The sequence below is a fragment of the Ipomoea nil genome, unplaced genomic scaffold (assembly GCF_001879475.1).
Source record: "Ipomoea nil cultivar Tokyo-kokei standard unplaced genomic scaffold, Asagao_1.1 scaffold0688, whole genome shotgun sequence".
NCBI lineage: Eukaryota > Viridiplantae > Streptophyta > Magnoliopsida > Solanales > Convolvulaceae > Ipomoea > Ipomoea nil.
This window is the reverse complement of record NW_017617116.1, coordinates 2833311-2855000: the sequence shown is the minus strand read 5'-3', so window position 1 is coordinate 2855000 and position 21690 is coordinate 2833311. Positions and strand designations below refer to the sequence as shown.

General features: G+C 34.1%; 2 protein-coding genes across 2 annotated transcripts in view; both read left to right on the top strand.

The window, feature by feature from the left end:
• The window catches only part of LOC109176151, a 36497-nt gene extending 30003 nt beyond the window's left edge, over positions 1-6494 (top strand). The window contains exon 12 of the mRNA XM_019325594.1: positions 6360-6494. The gene's annotated coding sequence lies outside the window, so the exon portion shown is untranslated. The remainder of the gene's footprint in view (positions 1-6359) is intronic.
• An 8697-nt stretch (positions 6495-15191) lies between these two features.
• LOC109175550 (probable carbohydrate esterase At4g34215) lies at positions 15192-16227 on the top strand. The gene has a single exon (XM_019324824.1). It carries the CDS (start codon positions 15296-15298, stop codon positions 16097-16099), a length of 804 nt encoding a protein of 267 aa, XP_019180369.1. The 5' UTR covers positions 15192-15295; the 3' UTR covers positions 16100-16227.
• The last annotated feature ends 5463 nt before the right edge of the window (positions 16228-21690 follow it).

Genomic DNA, 21690 nt, shown 5'->3' with positions numbered 1-21690 from the left:
TGTTTAACAATTATGCCAACTCTAATTGGGATGTAATTCGAACCTAAGACCTCTCTTATATAAATTAATGAGTATGTTAAGAATAATAAATAGTTAACGGAATATTCTCTTACAAAAGTTTATACTAACGGAATTTAGGACTATTTAAGGGAAGAAAATAATATAATAGAGGGTAAATAAGGAAAATCATTAAAAAAAATATTAAAATCAAAATAATATGAACCATTCATTTTAAGAAACAACTAGTACAGACATTTTTTTGTTCCAGTTAAGGACATAACATTATTGGCTCTTATTAGATTTGTAGATTTGTAGATTCTCATTTGGTCCTAATATTAGTACGTCATGATCATTTTTAGTCCTTCATCAACAAAATTGTTGAAATATCGTTAAATACAAAGACTTTTCAATCTTTTTTATACAAATAGGTTGAACCGCTATATTTTTTTTGAAAACATCTATACTTTTAAACCTAAATATCCTTGTAATTACAAAAAAAAAAAAAAAAGTATTCATCTTTATTCCTCACTTTTAATTACCTACTAAACCACACTATCTAATTGTTTTTTTTTTTATTATTTAAAATTGTATTCCTAATTCTTCTAGTTTAACTATTTTGCCCATAGAATTGAAAGCTAAATCACTTCACATCTAAAATACTCATATCGCGCCCTAACGAAATTGTGGAGAGGTAAATCAAGGCGGCTCACTCATTAGGTGGGAAGACCAGTGTCTAGTATTCTTAAGGAGCCCACATAATTGTTATACCATGGATCGGGTTCCTGGATTAAAAACTATGTCTATGCAGTTACATATTATGTGCCTTCATCCAATAGATGCGTTTGTAAATAAATTGAAGACATATAATACCTGATTGTTATTAATTATTTCTTTCTTCAAATTTCAACCTATCTTATAGGTTTTTTGTTTATTTGTTGCAAAATGACACTTTTAACCTTAAATTGTTTCACTTTTAAAAATTTAATCTTCGTAAGTTAATTTAAACAAATTTAGTTATTTAAATATTTATTATATTGCACTTTTAGTCGCTTGTATTATGTAACTGTCAAACTCTATTAGCATACTTTTTTTTTTTTTTTTAATGAAGTTATTTTTGTCATTTAGAATCAATATTTATGATTAAAGACTTAAAGTTTCATTTTTTCCCTGTGAGTTATTCTAACTGATAAAAAATAATCTCATATTTTAATGATATTTGACAGTTATATAACAGTAAAGATTAAAAGCATAACATTATAAATAATTAAGGGGTTAAAAGTTAAACAATTTCGAGGCCAAAATATTCATTTTCACTTAAAAAAAATCTTTCTCATTCTCAATTTCACATGCATACATGACAATGGATGCATATGTACCTACACCAGCATGATTGCATGGGCCAATATTAATTGATTTAGTTCCCATCCAATGATCCAAAGATATCATTCATTTACCAAAAATGGGCATTCAACTTTTTTAAGGGACCTTATGCCATGGTGAACACGGTTCCAATGGTGTTAGTACATCGTTATCTTTATTTTTTTTTCTTAATTAATTGCGTGACTTTTCTTCTTTATTTTCACATTTTGTGGTTTCACTTTAATTTGAGGTGAACAAAGATTTCGGACATTCATAAATTATGAATTCATGCCTGCACATTCACTTTGGAACCATGCCTACACATTCCCGTCCGAAATCACGAACATTCATAAATTATGAATCCATGCCTGCACATTCACTTTGGAACCATGCCTACACATTCACTTTGGAACCATGAGATTATGAATTTTCTGTTATAAGATTATGAATTTTCTGTTATGAGATTATTAATTTTCAGCTATGAGATTATGAATTTTCTGTTATGCGATTATGAATTTTCTATTATGAGATTATGAATTTTCATTACATTCATAATTTCGGACATTCATAAATTATGAATTCATGCCTGCACATTCACTTTGGAACCATGCCTACATATTCCCGTCCGAAATCACGGACATTCATAAATTATGAATTCATGCCTGCACATTCACTTTGGAACCATGCTTACACATTCACTTTGGAACCATGAGATTATGAATTTTCTGTTATAAGATTATGAATTTTCTGTTATGAGATTATGAATTTTCAGTTGTGAGATTATGAATTTTCTGTTATGCGATTATGAATTTTCTGTTATGCGATTATGAATTTTCTGTTATGCGATTATGAATTTTCTGTTATGCGATTATGAATTTTCTGTTATGAGATTATGAATTTTCATAAAATTCATAATCTCATAACAGAAAATTCATAATTTGATCAAACGCGCGCCGTTAAACTCCACATCCGCGATTTTATTTTTTATTTTTTGCCTAAAAACGACATCGTTTTGCCTTGTGTTCACCATTCTCGGTGAACACGATTCCATGGCATAATTTGGGCTTTTTTAAAGAGTAATAATAATAGGATCCATAATAATAATGTTTGATAATTTTTTTTTCTTTAAAGAAAGTTAGGGGTTGGGCATTGATAATGATTGATGTCCGATCTAAACAGATGAATTATTGATGGTGGTTGAATTTAACATTTTAATTACATTAATTTTCTACCCTAATATAGATGCCTAGATTTAGGCTATGAAACCATTTTATATCTTTTTGTTGTCAACAAAAGGTAGAATTTTCTCACCCCAAGTTCGCATACATATATTAACCTAATATGATAGTATGTACGAGGATAAATTACGATGACTCAACGAACTATTCAATTAATGAGAAGACTCATGCCGGATACGTTGCTCTTTTAAAATTAAAGTTGAAAGACCTAATTGCTACTCGTATAAAATTCATAGAATTATTAAAAGTTTGTCTGCATAGACAGCTTAACTAGTTACAGAGATAAAATTTGTCACAAGAAATAAGGATTGAGTCTCACTAGCAGTAGTGTGAAAATAACCTCTCATTATCTATTAACTTGCCTGAGCAATGCCTCAAAATTTAAAGATTAAATAGGGAAGATTTGCGATTAACAACAAAACCAACGAACAAGTGTAGCTGGCATCAACTTGAATCTATTTTAAAGAAACAAACTAAGAGGAGGAATGAAAGGTATTAAAATGATAAATAACAGTTATTTATTTATGGAATAAGGTTTAAATTGGCCACTGAACGTAATCTGAAAGTGCAATTAGGCCACTGAACGAAAAAAAAGTGCAATTAGGCCACTGAACACTCCAAAAATGTGCAATTTCACCTGATAGCAGGTTACCCTCAATTTTAGCAGGTTATCTGCTTACGTGGCAGCTGAGTTGGCATTTTTAATAAATTTTAGTTAATTTTTAATAAATTTTAATAATAAATTTTTATTAAAAAAATTTTAAAAAAAAATAAAAACGACTTTATTTTATTTTTTATTTAATTTTTTCCAATTTTTTATAAAATTTATTATTAAAAATTAATTAAAAATTATTAAAAATGCCAACTAAGCTGCCACGTAAGCAGGTAACCTGCTATCCGGTAAAATTGCATACGTTTGGAGAGTTCAGTGGCCTAATTACACATTTTTTAAGTGTTCAATGGCCTAATTGCACTTTTTTTTGTTCAGTGGCCTAATTGCATTTTCAGGTTACGTTCAGTGGCCAATTTGAACCTTATTCCTTTATTTATTAAAAGGTGTATACCGTTTTTTGACTTTAATTTTGACGGGATATTAATGGGTTAAGATGTTTGACACATAATCCTTTTATATCCCTATTCTTTATATCACATAATCTTCTAAATATTTAAAATTTGTATTAATTATGATTTGAAAATGTACACTACGTACAGTGAATTAGGACTACATTAGGTCTTGCTTAGTGTTGGTTAATTTATGGACTAATGAAAATTTTTCGTTTTAAAGATAGAATTAGTAATATCTGACTAGTTAGTGATTTTAATGAAAATTAACAATATTTTAGTTTTCCAAAAAGAACAAATACAAAATTTAAATACCATGTACATTAAAAAAAAAAAAAAAAAAAAGATAACAATTGTTATCAAAAAAATAAAAAAATAAAAAAATAAAAAAGAGATAGTAATAAACACAAACTAGAACAATTGGATGGTGGGGTATATTTAAGTCCTTATTAAATATACTTTCATAAAGCACTTTCTTCTTCCAACCCGATAGAGCATTTGGGTGAGACTCGATCCCTAGTTATTCTTCCAAAGTTTCACTTCTATGATCAGTTGAGCTGCCCATACGGGTACTTTCTTACATTTACCATAACATGCATACTGCTTTCACAAATGAAACCGATACTCATAATGATATAAAATCAATAACTAAAATAATGAGTTAGAGTTTAACTTTAATATGTTTGTGGTTATTAATGAGTTGACACGTGAAATTTCATGTTTTAATAGGCCAAGTCTCTTATCTCATTAATAACCGGTTAAAAATAACATTAATTATGGTTTTTAAATGTTATTTTATCGTTTTAATAATGTTATGTTATATTATGAATTGAAGAGTTAATTTCACTAAAAGTCTCTTGTTTTTGTAGCAATTTTAAATTTAGTCTTATACTATTATTTTTGCCATTTAACATCTTAGATTATTATTTTTTGCACACTTTTAGTGTTTCTCATGTCTTTCTCCATTTTAGTAAGGACAATTTTGTCTTTTTATATTTTTCTTTTGTTATTTTTTTTTTTGGTTTTAGCCGATTTAATTGGTTTAGAACTTTTGGTAACCTCTGATTTTTAGTAATCATATTTTTCAATCGATTTTTAGTAAAGTCCTAAACCAATTAAACCGGTTGAAACATGAAAAATTGAAAAGATAAAAATGCCCTTACTAAAAGTAGGAAAAGTCATGAGAAGGACTAAAAAGTGTTCAAAACTAATTAATAATCTGGGTGTTAAATGGCAAAAACTATAATCTGGGATTAAGTTTAGAATTGCCACCAAAGACAAGAGACCTTTGGTGGAGTTGACTCTGAATTGAATATCTTTACTACTTTGTTAGATTTAGTTAGGTTTACAAAATGCATGTTTTTTCTTTTTATTATTTTTAAAAAATCACATTAACATGTTTAACCAAGTTTTTGTAAAATAATGTGTCATTTGAACCCAAATAATGTGAATTAAAAGTCATGCCAAGTCATTGTTCTCAAACTTCACCCTTGTGATCAACTGAACTGTTCGTCCATGCAAGCACAATTTTCTTTTGTTATCACATTTATTTGTAATCCTAAGGCTAATTTGTTAAGCCTAAGTATATGAACTACTCTATGGTAATCATATTTTAGTCCGAGACATAATTATCTTGTCACAATTGTGTTTGAAAGGCCAAATAATAATAAATGCACTTTTTATTTTATTTTATTTTTGTGCAATGTCTATTGCTTTTAAAGAAAGTTGAATAACTTTTTTCTCAATGCGGGCACAATTTCCTTTTTTGTTATATCACATCTATTTGTAGTCCTAAAGCTAATTTCAGTAATTTGTTAAGCCTAAATGCCTAAGTATATATGGACTACTTGATGGTAATCATATGTCAGACCGAGACATAATTATCTTGTCGCAATTGTTTTGAAAGGCCAAATAATAATAATGCAATTGTTTTTTACCGTGCAATGTCTATTGCTTTTAAAGAAAATTGGATAACTTTTTTTTTTTTTTTTTTTCAATTGCCACCCTCACAAACTCGACTGAATGGTAATCAATAATTCAGCCTTCTGTCACTAGCACCAACCATCATCAATACCCAAGTCTAGCTATCCAGAAAAGAATATTTTTTATTATTATTATTATTATATTATTATTATTATTATTATTATTATTATTATTATTATTATTATTGAAAAAGGATTGTTGTTATTATTATTATCATAAAAATTGTATTTAATTAGGCAAATTGATATGATGTATTTATTTATTGCACAATAAAAAAAAATTTCGAAGCTTTGTTAAAAAAAATACTTTGTTTATGCACTAATTTAATTTGCAACATAGATCGATATTAACAACTCTTTCTTCCGTACACAAGCCCCATTCATTACTTAATGTAACAAAAGTAGACCACACTACTTAGGCTTAAAAAATTAAATTGGCCTTATAACTTCACATAGATATAAGCGTTAATTTCACTAGAAGACTCTTGTTTTTTTTGACAATTCCAAATTTAATCTCAAACTATTATTTTTTAGACACTTTTAGTCTTTCTATTGACTTTTCTTATTTTTAGTAAGGACATTTTATCTTTTCATATTTTTCTTTTGTTATTTTTTTTTATTTTAGCCGTTTAATTGGTTTAGAAGTTTACTAAAAACTGCTTGAAAATTTGTTTAATTTTTACAGTCAAATATCATAACAAAACTCGTTATTACATATTATTGTCCTCAATGTTGATTAAGTTTTGAGTTAGCTTCCTTTCTGAGACGCCTCCTTAGCTTCCTGAGGCTGCCTAGCAATATTGTCTTTGAATTTGATTGCTCCTTTATCTAATTTTTCTTTCAACATCTTTATACAATTCAAACTTTTCAAAATGAGAAATTGTATACAGAGTATATACTAATGTATCACTTTAAATGTTATTTTAAGCCATTTTTTTTTTCTTTCAACGATATAACTTTGCAATAAGTGAGATACTAATGTATTAAATTTATCAACTTTCATACTCGTTTAAGTTTTCTATCAAACATACAATAAAACATGGTTGCAAATACCAATTGGGATACATTTGAAATTACTAAAAGAAAAACCATCAACAATTTAAAAGCTTAATATATAGAAGTTGACGGATAATTTATTTTCGAGACTACAATCACAACATTTAAAAAAATATAAAAATTTACAAAGAATGTATTTTGCAATTTTAAAAAGTATTTACTAAAATGTACAATTAGAAGTGTACAATGGAAGATTAATGGTGGCAATCAAATGAAAGTCATGGATGTAATATGACAAAATTTAAAGAATATGACTAAATATGGCAATGTCGTCATAATAGTCGATGCCTAAAAGTGGAAGTTGCTCAAAGTCATGGATGTAATATGGAAAAATTAAAAAAAATAAGACTAAATATGACAAGGCCACAATAGTCAAGGATTAAAAGTGGAAGTTGTTCAAAGTTAAGGATGTAATATGTCAAAATTAAAAGAATAAGACTAAATGTGACAATGACATAATAGTCGAGGACTAAAAGTGGAATTTGCTCATTCAAGAAAACTCCTTTATTAATTGACCTCTTATCACATGTTTTTTATTTTTATTTTTTTTTTGAAAACACATCTTATCATATGTTGTTACATACTAATGCATTTAATTTATTAATTTATATCTACTTTTTTAAATGCTCAGTGTATTTTTAATTATTTTTTTTTTAAAAAACTGTAGTGACATTTTTTTTTTGTGTGTGTAAATATACATTATCTTTGGATAAATTTATATCAATTTGTACGTGTCGTCTTGCACACCATTTTAGAGAAAATCACATTGTTTTAGACTAGATACATACTCCGTATTATATATTGAACTAACTCCCTTTAGAAGCATTATATGCACTCTCCAACACGCATTGTCCCAATCCAAACTTGCATTGTTTTGACCTAAATATGCATAGATAGATCACGAATTCTAATAAATACAAATATTTTTAGATAAAGAAGTTTAAACTGTTAGGACTCTTGTATTAGTAGTTGGCTAGGACTCTTTACTTATCTCCTTATATTGTTATTGTTCAGACTATTATTGGTTACGTTGAATATACAATCCTCATCTGGTATCAGTATCCAGGGATTCTTATTTTCATGGCAACCTTGGGAGATAACAATGGCGGTTCTGTTCGTGATTCGTCTGAACGGACTGTGTCCGAGGTTGCCCCCACTCCCGTTTACCCGAATACTAGTTTGTCCTCCGCCCATCACTTCGTGTCTATCAAACTTACCGCCCACAATTATTTGTTTTGGCGTACTCAGATGTTGCCATTCTTAGAAGGCCAAGGGTTGCTTGGTTTTGTTGATGGCACACTGCCATGTCCGACGGCAGCACTGCCGTCGTCCGTCTCGGTGGAGTCGACGGCGGACAGTGATGGCCGGCCGTCTGATCTGGCTTCGCTGCAGCAGCAATGGCGCCGGCAGGACAAGGCTGTTCTTTCTCTATTGATTTCATCCTTGTCCGACGAGATGCTACCTATGGCGATCGGGCGCTCCACGTCGCGACTTCTGTGGTCGGCGATCGAGCAGGAGCTTGGCTCGGCGACACGTTCCCGGGCTTTGAGGCTTCTCGGCGAGCTGCAGGGGCTGTCCCAAGGGGCGTCGTCCGTCTCGGATTACTTGAGTCGGGCGAGAGTTCTGGTTGAGGATTTGGCGCTGGCCGGCCGGGTTATTACGCTTGATGATCAGAATCTCTACGTTTTTCGTGGCTTACGACCGGAGCTTCGTCCTCTTGTTGCACCACTGACGCGTGGCTCTCCGGTAACCTTAACTGAGCTTTCTGATTATTTAACTTCACAGGAGTATATTTGTGCGCCGGGTGGTGGTGATGCTGCTGCCCCGACTGCTATGGCAGCGTCGCGTGGCCGAGGAGGAGGCCGCGGTGGCGGCCAGTCTTATCGTGGAGGCTCGGGCAGTGGCGGCTAGGGCGGTGGAGGCTCGGGTCGTGGCCGAGGTGGCCGCCGTGGGCGGTCGGACGTCCGGTGTCAGATTTGCGAGAAGTTTGGACACTCGGCACGGGCTTGTTTCCAGCGATATTCTGAGACCACAGATCCTCAGGCGCATATGGTTGTTTCGGGTGGTGAGACCGGTGGTGTTGAGTCTCATCAGTGGTTTCCTGACACGGGAGCCACGAATCATGCTACTCCCGACTCCTCTATGTTGACTTCTTCAGCTCGTTATGATGGTCCGGACACCTTACGTGTGGGTAATGGTGCAGGTATGCCTATTTTTAGTGTTGGGTCTGCTTCGATAGCTTCTTCTTCTAGATCGTTTAGTTTAAATGATGTTCTGCATGTTCCTGGGTTGTCCTCTTCGTTGCTTTCTGTTCAGCGGTTTGCTAAAGATAACCGTGTCTTTTTTGAATTTCATCCTGACTGTTTTCTTGTGAAGGATCTCTTGACCAAGAAGGTGGTTTTTAAGGGGGGTACCTCCGGTGGCTTATATTCGTGGCCTGTGTCTTCTAGTCCGTCTGCTTTTGTTGCTGCGCGTGCGTCGTCCTCTACTTGGCACAAGCGGCTTGGTCATCCACACACACGGGTGTTGCGTCAGATATTGCAGACATCCGGTGTTAGTTCGTTTAATTCTAGTGATTTGTCTCGTTTGTGTTCTTCGTGTCAGTTAGGGAAGTCTTCCCGTTTTTCTTTACCTCGTGTTGAGACTAAAAGTACTCGAGTATTAGAACTTATATATACTGATATTTGGGGCCCAGCGCCTGTGTACTCTGTTAATGGTTTTCGCTATTTTGTTCTATTCGTGGATGATTTTACGCGTTATGTGTGGTTTTATCCTATGCGTGCGAAAACGGATATTTATTCTATATTTGAACGGTTTCGGTCACTAGTTGAGCGGTCATATTCCCACAAAATCGTGTCTATTCAGTCTGATCTAGGGGGAGAGTACAAAAAGCTCCACTCTACTTTCGAGTCGCTCGGTATTCGTCACAGGCAGTCCTGTGCGTATACTCATGAGCAGAATGGTCGGGTAGAACGCCGTCATCGGCATATAGTTGAAACTGGGTTGGCTTTGATGGCTCAGGCGTCTATTCCCTCTCGTTTTTGGGATTATACGTTTGAGACTGCAGTTTACTTGATTAACAAGATGCCGACTCGTGTGTTGAACAATGAGTCTCCTCATTTTCGGCTACATCGTTCGCCTCCCTCTTATTCTTTCTTGCGTGTTTTTGGCTGTCTGTGTTTTCCTTTGTTACGTCCCTATAATCGTAATAAATTGGAATATCGTTCGTCTCCCTGTGTTTTCTTAGGTTATCCTGACTCTTTTCGAGGCTATCGTTGTCTGAATCCTAACACTAATAAGGTCTTTATCTGTCGCCATGTGCGATTTGATGAGTCCGTGTTTCCTTTTGCTGGCTCTATTTCTTCGCAGGTGGTTTCTCGGCCCCCGGCTGCTCCTTGGGGTGTTGCTCCAGTTGTTTCTGTGCCTCCTCCTACTACCGAGGTGGTGGTTAGTGATTTTGAGAAACAGGTTGTGGATTCGGATCCGGTACCGGCTGACTCTGTGTCTAGTGAGCAGACAGTTTCTGTTCGTGGTAGGCCGGCTCGTGGTCGTCCTCGCCGTGGGACTAAGGTGGTTGGTCCTCGTTCTCATGCTATGGCCACATGAAGCCGGGGTCCACAGGAGCATGTGGCGTTGGTGTCTACTGTTGATCCATCTGAGCCCACGTGTTACTCCCAGGCAGTCAAGCATCCAGAGTGGCGTGAGGCCATGGATGCTGAGTTTAATGCTTTGCTTCAAAATCAGACCTGGCAGCTTGTTCCCTATACTCTAGGGATGAATGTTGTGGGCTGCAAGTGGGTATTCCGTGTCAAGAGGAATGCTGATGGATCTGTTGAGCGACACAAGGCCCGGTTAGTTGCCAAGGGCTTTAATCAGATTGCGGGCAAGGATTTCTTTGAGACGTTCAGTCCGGTTGTTAAGCCCACCACGGTTCGTCTTTTGCTTTCTTTGGCCTATTCTCGTGATTGGTGTATTCGGCAGCTGGATGTGCACAACGCCTTCCTTAATTGGCGTTTGGCTGAGACAGTGTATATGCGTCAGCCTCCGGGATACGAGGACAAGTCAGTTCCTACTCATGTTTGTCATCTGCAGCGCTCTTTGTATGGGCTTAAGCAAGCCCCGCGTGCATGGTTTACCCGATTACATAACTTTCTTCTTTCCGTTGGCTTTACTCCATCGAAGACTGACGTGTCTTTGTTCATTTATTCTGATCATGGTGTGCAGCTTTATTTTCTAGTTTATGTCGATGACATTCTTGTCATGGGCTCGGATTCTAGCCGAGTTACTGGACTGGTGGATCGGCTTGATCAGGAGTTTAAAATTCGAGATATGGGGCCCCCATCTTTTTTTCTAGGGATTGAGACTGTCTCTATTTCTGATGGTATTCTTTTGTCTCAGCGCCATTATGTTCAGGATATTCTCAAGCGTGCAGGGATGGTTGACTGTAAGCCGGTTTCTACCCCGATCTCAGTTGCCCGCTCTGAGGACAGTGATGTTGCTCCATTTGCTGATCCTACGCACTATCGTGGGCTAGCTGGTGCTTTGCAGTACTTAACGGTGACTCGTCCTGTTTGTCTTTTGCAGTCAACCGGCTATGTCAACGCATGCAGGCTCCTTCTACTGCCGATTGGTCTATGATGAAGCGGGTGTTGCGTTATGTGAAAGGCACTCTTGGCATGAGGCTGTGTGTTCGGAAGTCTTTATCTACCTCGCTGCATGCGTTTTCTGATTCGGATTGGGCTGGTAGTCCGGATGATAGGAAGTCCACCAGTGGTTTTGCAATATTTTTGGGCTCTAATCTAATCTCGTGGTCGTGCCGGAAGCAACGCACTGTGGCGCGTTCTTCTACTGAGGCAGAATATAAGGCCTTAGCTGATGTGGCGGCTGAGGTGACGTGGCTTGTTTCTCTGCTTAAGGAAATCGGTTTCTCTCCAGCTTCTCCGCCTAGTCTATGGTGTGACAACTTGGGTGCTACGTACCTGTGTGCCAATCCGGTTTTCCATGCTCGGACTAAGCATGTGGAAATTGACTATCACTTTGTCCGAGACAAGGTCGCCAAAAAGGAAATTCAGGTTCACTTTATTTCCACGAAGGATCAGATTGCTGATATTTTTACCAAGCCACTTGCGTCGACTCGATTCTCTCTTCTTCGTGACAAGCTCAACATTTCGACTGCTCCACTTTGAGCTTGAGGGGGAGTGTTAGGACTCTTGTATTAGTAGTTGGCTAGGACTCTTTACTTATCTCCTTATATTGTTATTGTTCGGCTATAATTGGTTACGTTGAATATACAATCCTCATCTAAACACTTAAATTTTATTAGGAACAAATTCATATTGCTTAAGTGATCACATTGCTTTAAATAAAGTACAAATTTGGCAGGAATAATCAATCTATGATACTATTTTTAGAATAACTGTCATAGACAAAGTTTTTTTTTTTTTTTTTTTTTTTTGTTTTAAAAATATATATTATGGTTTAATTGAAAACTTTAGAATGATGAATGATTTAAAAAAAAAGGTAAGAAAAAATAATTAAAAATTAAAGCACATTGCATGCATATCCTAAATAAAATGCTAAGGTTATTCGCACATTAATATGAAATTTTCTCTCACTTTTAAAATGACATATCACTAAATTTACAGTTAATCACCACTCAGTCTTTCATCTATGTAAGATGTGTTCTAAGCAGACTCTAACTATAGGAGATACCTTTTTAAATTGGATTTTCCATAGGAGTGGGAGTTCAAACTCCCGACCTCCGATCCCTTAAAGGGCAAGAGTGCACAACCACTCACGCCAACCAAGTTGGTTTCTTTAATTTCTTTCCTCTTTAAAAAGTGATCTCACTTTAATACACGACTGAAAATCAACGTTTTTCCGACCACCCAAAATTTTGGTCGCAAAAACTAATTTTTTTTCATTTTTTCAACGGAGGGTAACCGTGGCCGGAATTCCGACCACTTTAGAGAGTGGTCGGAAAGTTTTCTTGACACTTCAAATTTGTTAAACTTATCTTGTTTCCGACCCACTAGGCTGCCTTCCCATCAGAGAAGGTGACGGGTCTGTCTTTTTTGTTTTTTGTTTTTTTAAATTAATATTTTGATTGTTAAAAAAATGAATAATAAATATTAATATTTGACCACATTTAATGATGGTAGTGTAAATATTACTTTTCTATTTACACTACCTATAAAGCTATTACGCTTATTAAAAGGGTGGTGTAAATAACAAATTGGGTGGTGCAAATAGAATTTCCCATTTGGAAAATGCCATTTCTTATTTGGAGAATGCAAGTCAGTGCCCTTTCCTTTGGTGCTTCTTTTGGAATTCAGCGCGGCCCGCCCTTTTGTTAATTAGCGCGGTCCGCCCTTTTGTTAATCAGCGATGCTCGACGTGTCGAGTAGTGCTAAACGCGAAAACAAATATTCTGAAATTTTTGGACGCGAAACTCGACACGTCCAATCCTTTGTAGCAGTCTCTTTGGTCCATTTTTGTTCCAAACTTGTTCTAGAACTTCCCTTACTATTGTACTTGACCTAAAATGATTTCAAAATCTTAACAAACACGGTAAAATATTCAAAACAAGTGTAAACCATATCTAAATGCTAAAACAAAGGAATATGCAATTAAAGTACCAATTTCAAAGACTTGAACCCAACAAATATTAACAAATGAACACAAAAAATATGCACAATTAGACTCACATCATATATATATATATATATATATATATATATATATATATATATATATATATATATATATATGTATATATATATATGTATATATATATATGTATATATATATATATGTATATATATATATATATATATATATATATATATATATATATATATATATATATATATATATATATATATACATACATATATATATATATATATACATACATACATATATATACATATATATATATATATATATACATATATATATATATATATATATATATATATATATATATATATATATATATATATATATATATATATATATATATTGTTGGATATCCGTTGGTGAAAACCAAATAATAATCCAATAAAATAAGATTATTATTTTTTCTGAAAAAACAAGGGAAGGAAAGATGGAGAATTTTGCTAGTGTTTGGTGTTGGGTTTTTAGCAAGAGTCAAGTGATCACTCTTTCCTTAAAACCTTATTTGCCACCTCCCAAAAGTGCAAGGAGCGTTGTGGCCTAGGCTTTCCAGGATAAAACTTGTTGTGATTCAATGTTTGAGCACCCAAACAAGGAATCCGGCGAACAAAGCACGGTTATGAACACAATAGGCTTAAGAAAGAGTAGAAGCAGAGAGTTTTGAGGCAAAAATGATATTTTCTTGTTGTGTGTGTAAATCTCTACTGACCAACTCCTTCTTATATAGGAGTGAGAGATTAAATAGCTTTTAATTTAGGCATTTAGGGACACCCCTACAACTCATGTAACAGCAACCATTAACATAAATTTTAATTCAAAATTTAAAATTGGAATTAATTCAAAGTATTAACTGAATTAAATTTCAACAATCACAAACAGGAGCTTCAGTTCGGCCATGACACGGCCGAACTTTCGGCCATGCATGTTATACCACCAAACAAGAAACTTCGGCCAAGGTGAACCCATTTCACTTAAGGCCGAAACATCACTCATGCATGTTTTTTCACTTAAGGCCGAAACATCACTCATGCATGTTTTTTCACTTAAGGCCGAAACATCACTCATGCATGTTATACCACCAAACAAGAAACTTCGGCCAAGGTGAACCCATTTCACCAAACAAGAGACATTGTTTTGGCCAAGTTTCATTTCGTGTGGCTGAATTGGGATTCAATCTTATTTTGGGATTTGCACCCTTTGCGCGCGAGAGAGAGCCTCTATGCTATACAATTTAATAAGCTTAAAATGAGCACTTGTATAAATAGTGGGGCAAATCCTCTTCCCAAATCAATGTGGGACAAAAGCTCACTTTTTCTCTTATTTTCCAACTCAAATGGGTCTACTTTGAGAATCAATATCGCATCCACCCATTATCCATTTTGAGCGTACAATATATCAATCTCTTCGTCTCACTAGTCACTACGAAGAACCCGAATCCACTTTGACCCGACCCAAATCGGAAGTGGACCCCACTGATAAATGTACCACAAAATAGCCACTTAACATGCCATTTTACCTCTTGCATGACATGTGATCTATTAAAATGACATTTTAAGTGGCTATTTTGTGGTACAATTATCAGTGGGGTCCACTTCCGATTTAGGTCGGGTCAAAGTGAATTCGGGTTCTTCGTACTAAGACTTGATTCAAGCTGTTTTCCCTACAAAAAATTATTTCATTTCCTAGTCTTGGTCTTACCGCCCTAAGTAGTCTAAACTAAATTTTCCTTTACCCTTTCCTACCTGACTACTAGCTCCTATAAATACTATACTACTTGCATTCTCCAATTTTTATCCTAGCAATTAAGTTGTTCTGATCTTCTCATCTACCTTCTTGAATTCTCTGAATTCTCCTCTAACTTCTCCATCTATCACTGCCCTTAGCTTCAACATTGTTAGTTTCTACTTTTTTTGCATTAACATGATGAAATCCGCAACACTTCTCCTCTTTCTTTTAGCCTGCGTTGCTCTAGTGAATGCTCAAAATCAGAAGGCCATTTTTATTTTGGCCGGCCAAAGCAACATGGCCGGCCGGGGTGGAATTAATTACGTCAACGCTACACCAGAAATCCCAAATGGCCAAGTATGGGATCATTATATTCCACCCGAATGTCAATCAAACCCCCACATCCTTCGCCTCAACGCGAATTTGACATGGGTAGTGGCAAACGAACCCCTCCACGCCGACATAGATTCTCCCAAGAAAACATGTGGGGTAGGACCCGGAATGGCCTTCGCAAACGAGGCGTTGAAGAGGAGGTCGTCCTTGGGTGTGATAGGCTTGGTCCCTTGCGCAAAAGGGGGGACAGGCATGTTCGAATGGGGTCGTGGTACAATACTGTACAACCGCACAATGAAGCGTGCCGCGGCTGCATTGCGGGGTGGCGGAAAACTTCACGCTCTCCTGTGGTATCAAGGGGAGTTTGAAGCGGAAACGGGTGTCGGCTCTTTCGCCATGGATGTCCCGAGGTTTTTCATGTCGCTACGCGAGGACCTTAAGGTACCCCGCCTTCCGATTATCCAAGTGGCTTTGCCACCCAATGTGTTGAGAAATTATACAAAAGAAATAAGAAACATTCAACTCAATCTCAAACTTCCTTTTCTAACCACGGTTGATGCCATAGGATCGGAATTGAATACCGCTGATCATGTCCATCTCACAACCCCATCCCAAGTCAAACTTGGCAAAAAGATGGCTATGGCGTTTGTGAATATGATCCATTAATTGACTAGTTATAATTCTGTTTGGCCTGGGTTTGTTGCCATCTTCTCCTTGTATTTTTTTTTTTAATTTTTTTTTTAAATTTGGGTATTGTAATGCAGTTTATAATGTAATGAAGCTGTGTTTGTATTTATTAGTGTTTGTGCAGATTAATTTTTATTGTTCTTGTATGTACAAATGCATGTTCTTGCAATTCAACTTTATCTAAACTTTTAATATTTAATTTTTTTTTTAAATTTGTACAAGTTATGATAAATACACACTGACAATTGGTTTACAAATTTATAATCATAATAAATACTCGTAATAATCTTCTATTCGAAATTTAACCTTTCACCAACTTCCAAGCTAAATAACTCAGTTTTGTTAGTTTGTTTATTTTCATTAATAGTGTTAATATCATCTGAGGTCTTCCGAGTATAGTGGTTTTGCCACGTTTAGTCCTAAACTTTCAAATTGATCATCTGTGGTCCTTCAACTTTCAAATTTAACCATTCGCGGTTCAAGTTAACCACACATGGTCTTTCAAGTTTCGAAATTTAACCAGCTATGGTCCTCTTGAAAGGACCATGGTTGGTTAAAATTTAATAGTTTATATATATATATATATATATATATATATATATATATATATAAAATTAAGTTCCAGTGCGGGTGAATGTTTTCCGTGTGGTTGTGCGGCGAGTAATGTGCGTGAGTTTTGTACTTAAGGTGCGTGAGACTTGTGCTTAAGGTGCATGAGGCTTGTATTTAAGGTGTGTGGGTGTGTACTTAATGTCAGTAGTTGTTGAAACTTAAGGTGCATGAGTTTTGTACTTAAGTTGTGTGAGTCTTGTGCTTAAAGTGCGTGAGTCTTGTGCTTAAGGTGCGTGGGTTTGTGTTCTGAAGATATTTTGTTTGTGTGCTTAATGTGCGTGTGTTGTGTACTTGTCAGTTTAATGCTTAATATGAATCCAACCGCACGGGAAGTCCCTCCCTCACCTGATCCGTAAATCCACTCAAAGAACAAATTTTCATTAGAGATTAAGCAATTAAGTGAATCCGATATCCGAAGTTGCGTATACAAGGAAGAAATACGAATAATTATACATTAGGTAGATGAAATGATTATTTTACCCTTTCATTTAAAGTCTACTTTACCGTAATCTAACGAAAGGATCTCAATTGGAAAGAAATTAAAAGTCAAGGGACGTAAAATGTCTAAATTAAAAGTCAAGGACTAATTTTGGAAAATCAATATAGTCGGATGACCATTGCTAGAATTATCTCTTTTTTTTAATCCATGTAGTATGATCTGGCAATTCAACTGATGATGAAATGTAATTCGATTTTCCTTAGGAGAGTACTTGCACAGATAATTATTCTTCGGAAAGCATTGTTTTTAAATTTTCATTTCATTTGTATACCTTTTAAGGTGGCCTATAATTACCGCTTGCGACCAACGAGGAGGGGCATTGTGTATATGAATTATGATGTTATTCTTACACCTATGTAGTAATGCCTATTCGTACTGTGTGGTTTACTATGCCAACTCTTTTTTAAGTAATTGATATTTTGTTATTGTTGTTTTATGCTTGGCTAGTGACTAGCCTGTAAAGACAAAACGTTAATATTTTGGAAAAGAAAGAAAAAAGTACAATCATGGCTGGCGCACTAGTTCCAAAAAATTTTGGTTGGAGCAACTATTTTATTGAAACACAATTCTTGCAAGGATATTGCAATATGGGGTAAATCTTTTTACTCTCGTGACAATAATTTTTTGGCTACAAAATAGCCCCTCATAAATTGTCATTTTATGTTACAAATTCTAACATAATGTTGAGATTAGGTTCGATAACATTGTGTACTGTCTTCTAGAGGTGGACGTTGATTTGGTTCGAGTGATATCTGAATTTTATTTCGAGTATTCAAAAAATGTTGAATGATTTTTTACACTCGATATCCGAATCAATTTTAATTCGAATTTGTTCGGTTCAAATAAATTTATTTCGCGTTAATTTAAATATACTTAAAATTTTATTTTCATCAATTTTAAGTTTTAAAATAATTTATTATTGTACTCTCATATTATATATCTTGATTATAATCATTTTATAGCATATAAATATATTATCTAAATTTGTAATATAGATGCCAATTAATTCGGCCACCTAAATCTTATCCATTCTCATCATGTTTAAACTTTATTTCTTTTACGCATTTTACTATTCTAAGCTCCAACATTATAAAAAGTGGGGAATTAAAAAAAAAGGATAGAATTGTGAACCTTTTTATTTAGGAGAATTAAATGCACTATGTTGATGGGTGGTTAAAGATGCTTGCAAAATATCTATACTCAGATCCTCATCGCCGGCCAAGATCATGTGGTCTAATGGCACGCGGGTTGGACTTTCATATGGGAAGTTGAGTTCGAGTCTTAGTGAAGGTGTTATTGGCTCTTTGTGCCCATCCCATCTCCATCCTCATTGGAGATGAAATTAAAAATCTTTCTCCATCCTATTCGCATTCCTGTAAAATTTTTGGGGACGAGAAATTTCTAGCGTTATTGGCTCTTTGTGCCCATCCCGACCCTATCCTCATTGGAGATGAAATTAAAAATCTTTCTCCATCCTATTTGTATTCCCGTAAAATTTTTGGAGACGAGAAATTTCTAGCGTTATTGGCTCTTTGTGCCCATCCCGTCCCTATCCTCATTGGAGATGAAATTAAAAATCTTTCTCTATCCTATCCGCATTCCCGTAAAATTTTTGGAGACGAGAAATTTCTTTCTCCAGTTAACCTTTAGTCAAATGATTATTTTTTAAAAAAAATAATTAATCATCAAATTAGTATAATTTATAATATTTAAATAATAGTTTTTAAATATTAAATTTTTAATAATAATAATAATAAAATACTATTTCGTAATTAGTATACTCCGTAATTATTATTATTATTACTAGTTTAATAATAATATTGGTAATTGAAATAATAATATAGCTCTTTATGAACAATTAATAATATTTTTTGTTTTTAAAAGAATTGAATAAGGATCAAATACCAGGACTATGTGGTCTAATGGTACCCGGGTTGGACTTCCATTTGGAAGATTATGAGTTCAAGCCTCAGTGGAGGCGTTATTGGTTCTTTGTGTTTCAGTAGGTTGAGAAAGTATATGAACAGATACTACAATGTAATAGAACCAGTAACTTTCAAAAAAAAAAAAAAAAACAAAAAAGGATCAAATTAAACATTCATTTGCTTTTTTACGATCAAATAATTTATGGACAATTAATAATATTTTTTGTTTTTAAAAGAATTGAATACGGATCAAATTAACCATTCAACTATCGAACTACGCAACAAACTGCAATTGAATTATCGAACTAAAAACACTACAATTAAGACTCTAAATAATGCAAAATAACGCAATTCAACCTAAAGAGACCTAATTTAACCAACTATCTAAAGGAAGGCTAACAATCACAATTCAACTTCCAAAAGCTTTACCAAATGTGCATTTATGATGATAAGACAAAGATTACCTTTTTCGGAATCAAATTAAAGAAGACGTACACAAATGTTTGCCATTATTTTGGAATTCAATGCAAAAGTTCGATTGGTGGTTGCTTGTGTATTTAATTTATGGGTAACACTAGTGTGAGTGTGTGAGACGGATCATATATTTAATTAATGGGTAAGAGTTTTGGCCTCTTTAATTAAAGATTCGACTCGTCTCACAAATTGAGAACGTGAGACGGCCTCACACAATTTTTTGCTATTTTTGTTGTCTATAAAAAAAAATAAAATTTCCTCGCACTCGTCTCCCCATACTTTGGTCTAAGATGATAGCGAATGGTAAGTTTCGGTGATCAGCTAGCGGCTCATTAGGTGGGAGGATTAATACCTGATACTATTTTATATTATTTTGTGGTAATGGGCATGTGAGAAAAAGAAAAAAAAATGTAAAAAGAAAAAAAGAAAAAGAGGTGATGTGAGCAGTGGTTTTAAACTCATTATTTGCATCATGTTTATTAAGAATGAATAATACTACATTTACTCTAATTTTCTACTCCCTCGTGAGGTGTCATCTTTTGATTGATTTAAATAACAAAGTAGATTATTATATTATTTTTATTCATCCACTTTTCTTTACCAAACAAATTTTTTACTATGCCATGGGTTTACTCCATGAGAATATATATATATATATATATATATATATATATATATATATATATATATAATTGATTGATTGAGTAGTAATAATTAATTAGGAAACCAGCATGCACATACACTCAATCATTATTGTGTGGATCATGATTGATACAAACTGTGTAAACCATATTTTGTATACTATAAAATAATGTATTTTTAGTATATTAAAAATATACTTTATAGAAAGTAAATTATTTGAATACTAAAAATACATTATTTTATATAATATACATTCAGTACACAAATAATATATTTTGATATTAAAAATGGACTTTTTTTTTATGATTCATACAACACAATATAAACTATGGTCACACAATAATTTGTCCATATCCATCTATAAATACTTGCAAGCAGCAATCCCTCCCCTTCACACAATTTTCTCCACGTATTAACTTTGTTCTTCTCCTATCAACTTTTCTCTCCAACCCAAACTTTGTTGTTTCAACTTTTAATTTCTCCCAGACCAAACATGAATTCTGCACTCATTCTTCTCCTCTTCTTCTTTTTGTAATGATTGTAATACTTGAATTGATGAGCAAACTGGCGCCATGCACATACTCCTATAAATACATGCACAAAATCCCTCCCCTTCACACACAATTCCCATGGAGTATAACTCAGGCTACAGTAAAAATTTTGTTGGGTAAAGAAAAGTGGATGAATAAAAATAGTGATCTACTTTGTTATTTAAATCAATCAAAAAATAACACCTAAGGAGGGAGTAGAAAATTAGAGTCCATGCACTATTAATCATTCTTAATAAACATGATGCAAATAATGAGTTTAAAATCGCTACTCACTTCACCTATTTTTTTTTTTCTCCCACTTGCCTACTATAAGAAAATAATATAAAGGGTATCAGGCACTAGTCCTCCCATCTAATGCACTGCTAGGCCAACAAAACTTACCATTCACTATCATCTTAGACCAGAGTATGGGAACCAGGAGAGAAGAAATTTTACCTTTTGTAGGCAACAAATTGATAGCCTAAAATCTAACTATCTAGTTTAGTGTAAAAAATGTAATTAAAATGACTAATTCAAGTATCTTTACCACCTTCAATAATTCATCCTTTTACATCCGGAAACCAACTATTATCAATACCCAACCTAACTTTTTGAAAAAAAAAAAATATCAAACATTATATATATTTTTTTATTTATAAAAAATCGTATTCTCATTATATTTTAGGTAAAGGAATAATATCTATGGATGGGAATTAAGATCGTCCCATTCAATCATGTTGGTGTAGGTATGCATGTGACAATGAGAATGAGAAAAAAAGAATGTGAAGAAAGAAATAATTAATAGGAATAAGGTTCAAATTGACCACTGAACGTAACCTGAAAATGCAATTAGGTCACTGAACGAAAAAAAAAGTGCAATTAGGCCAT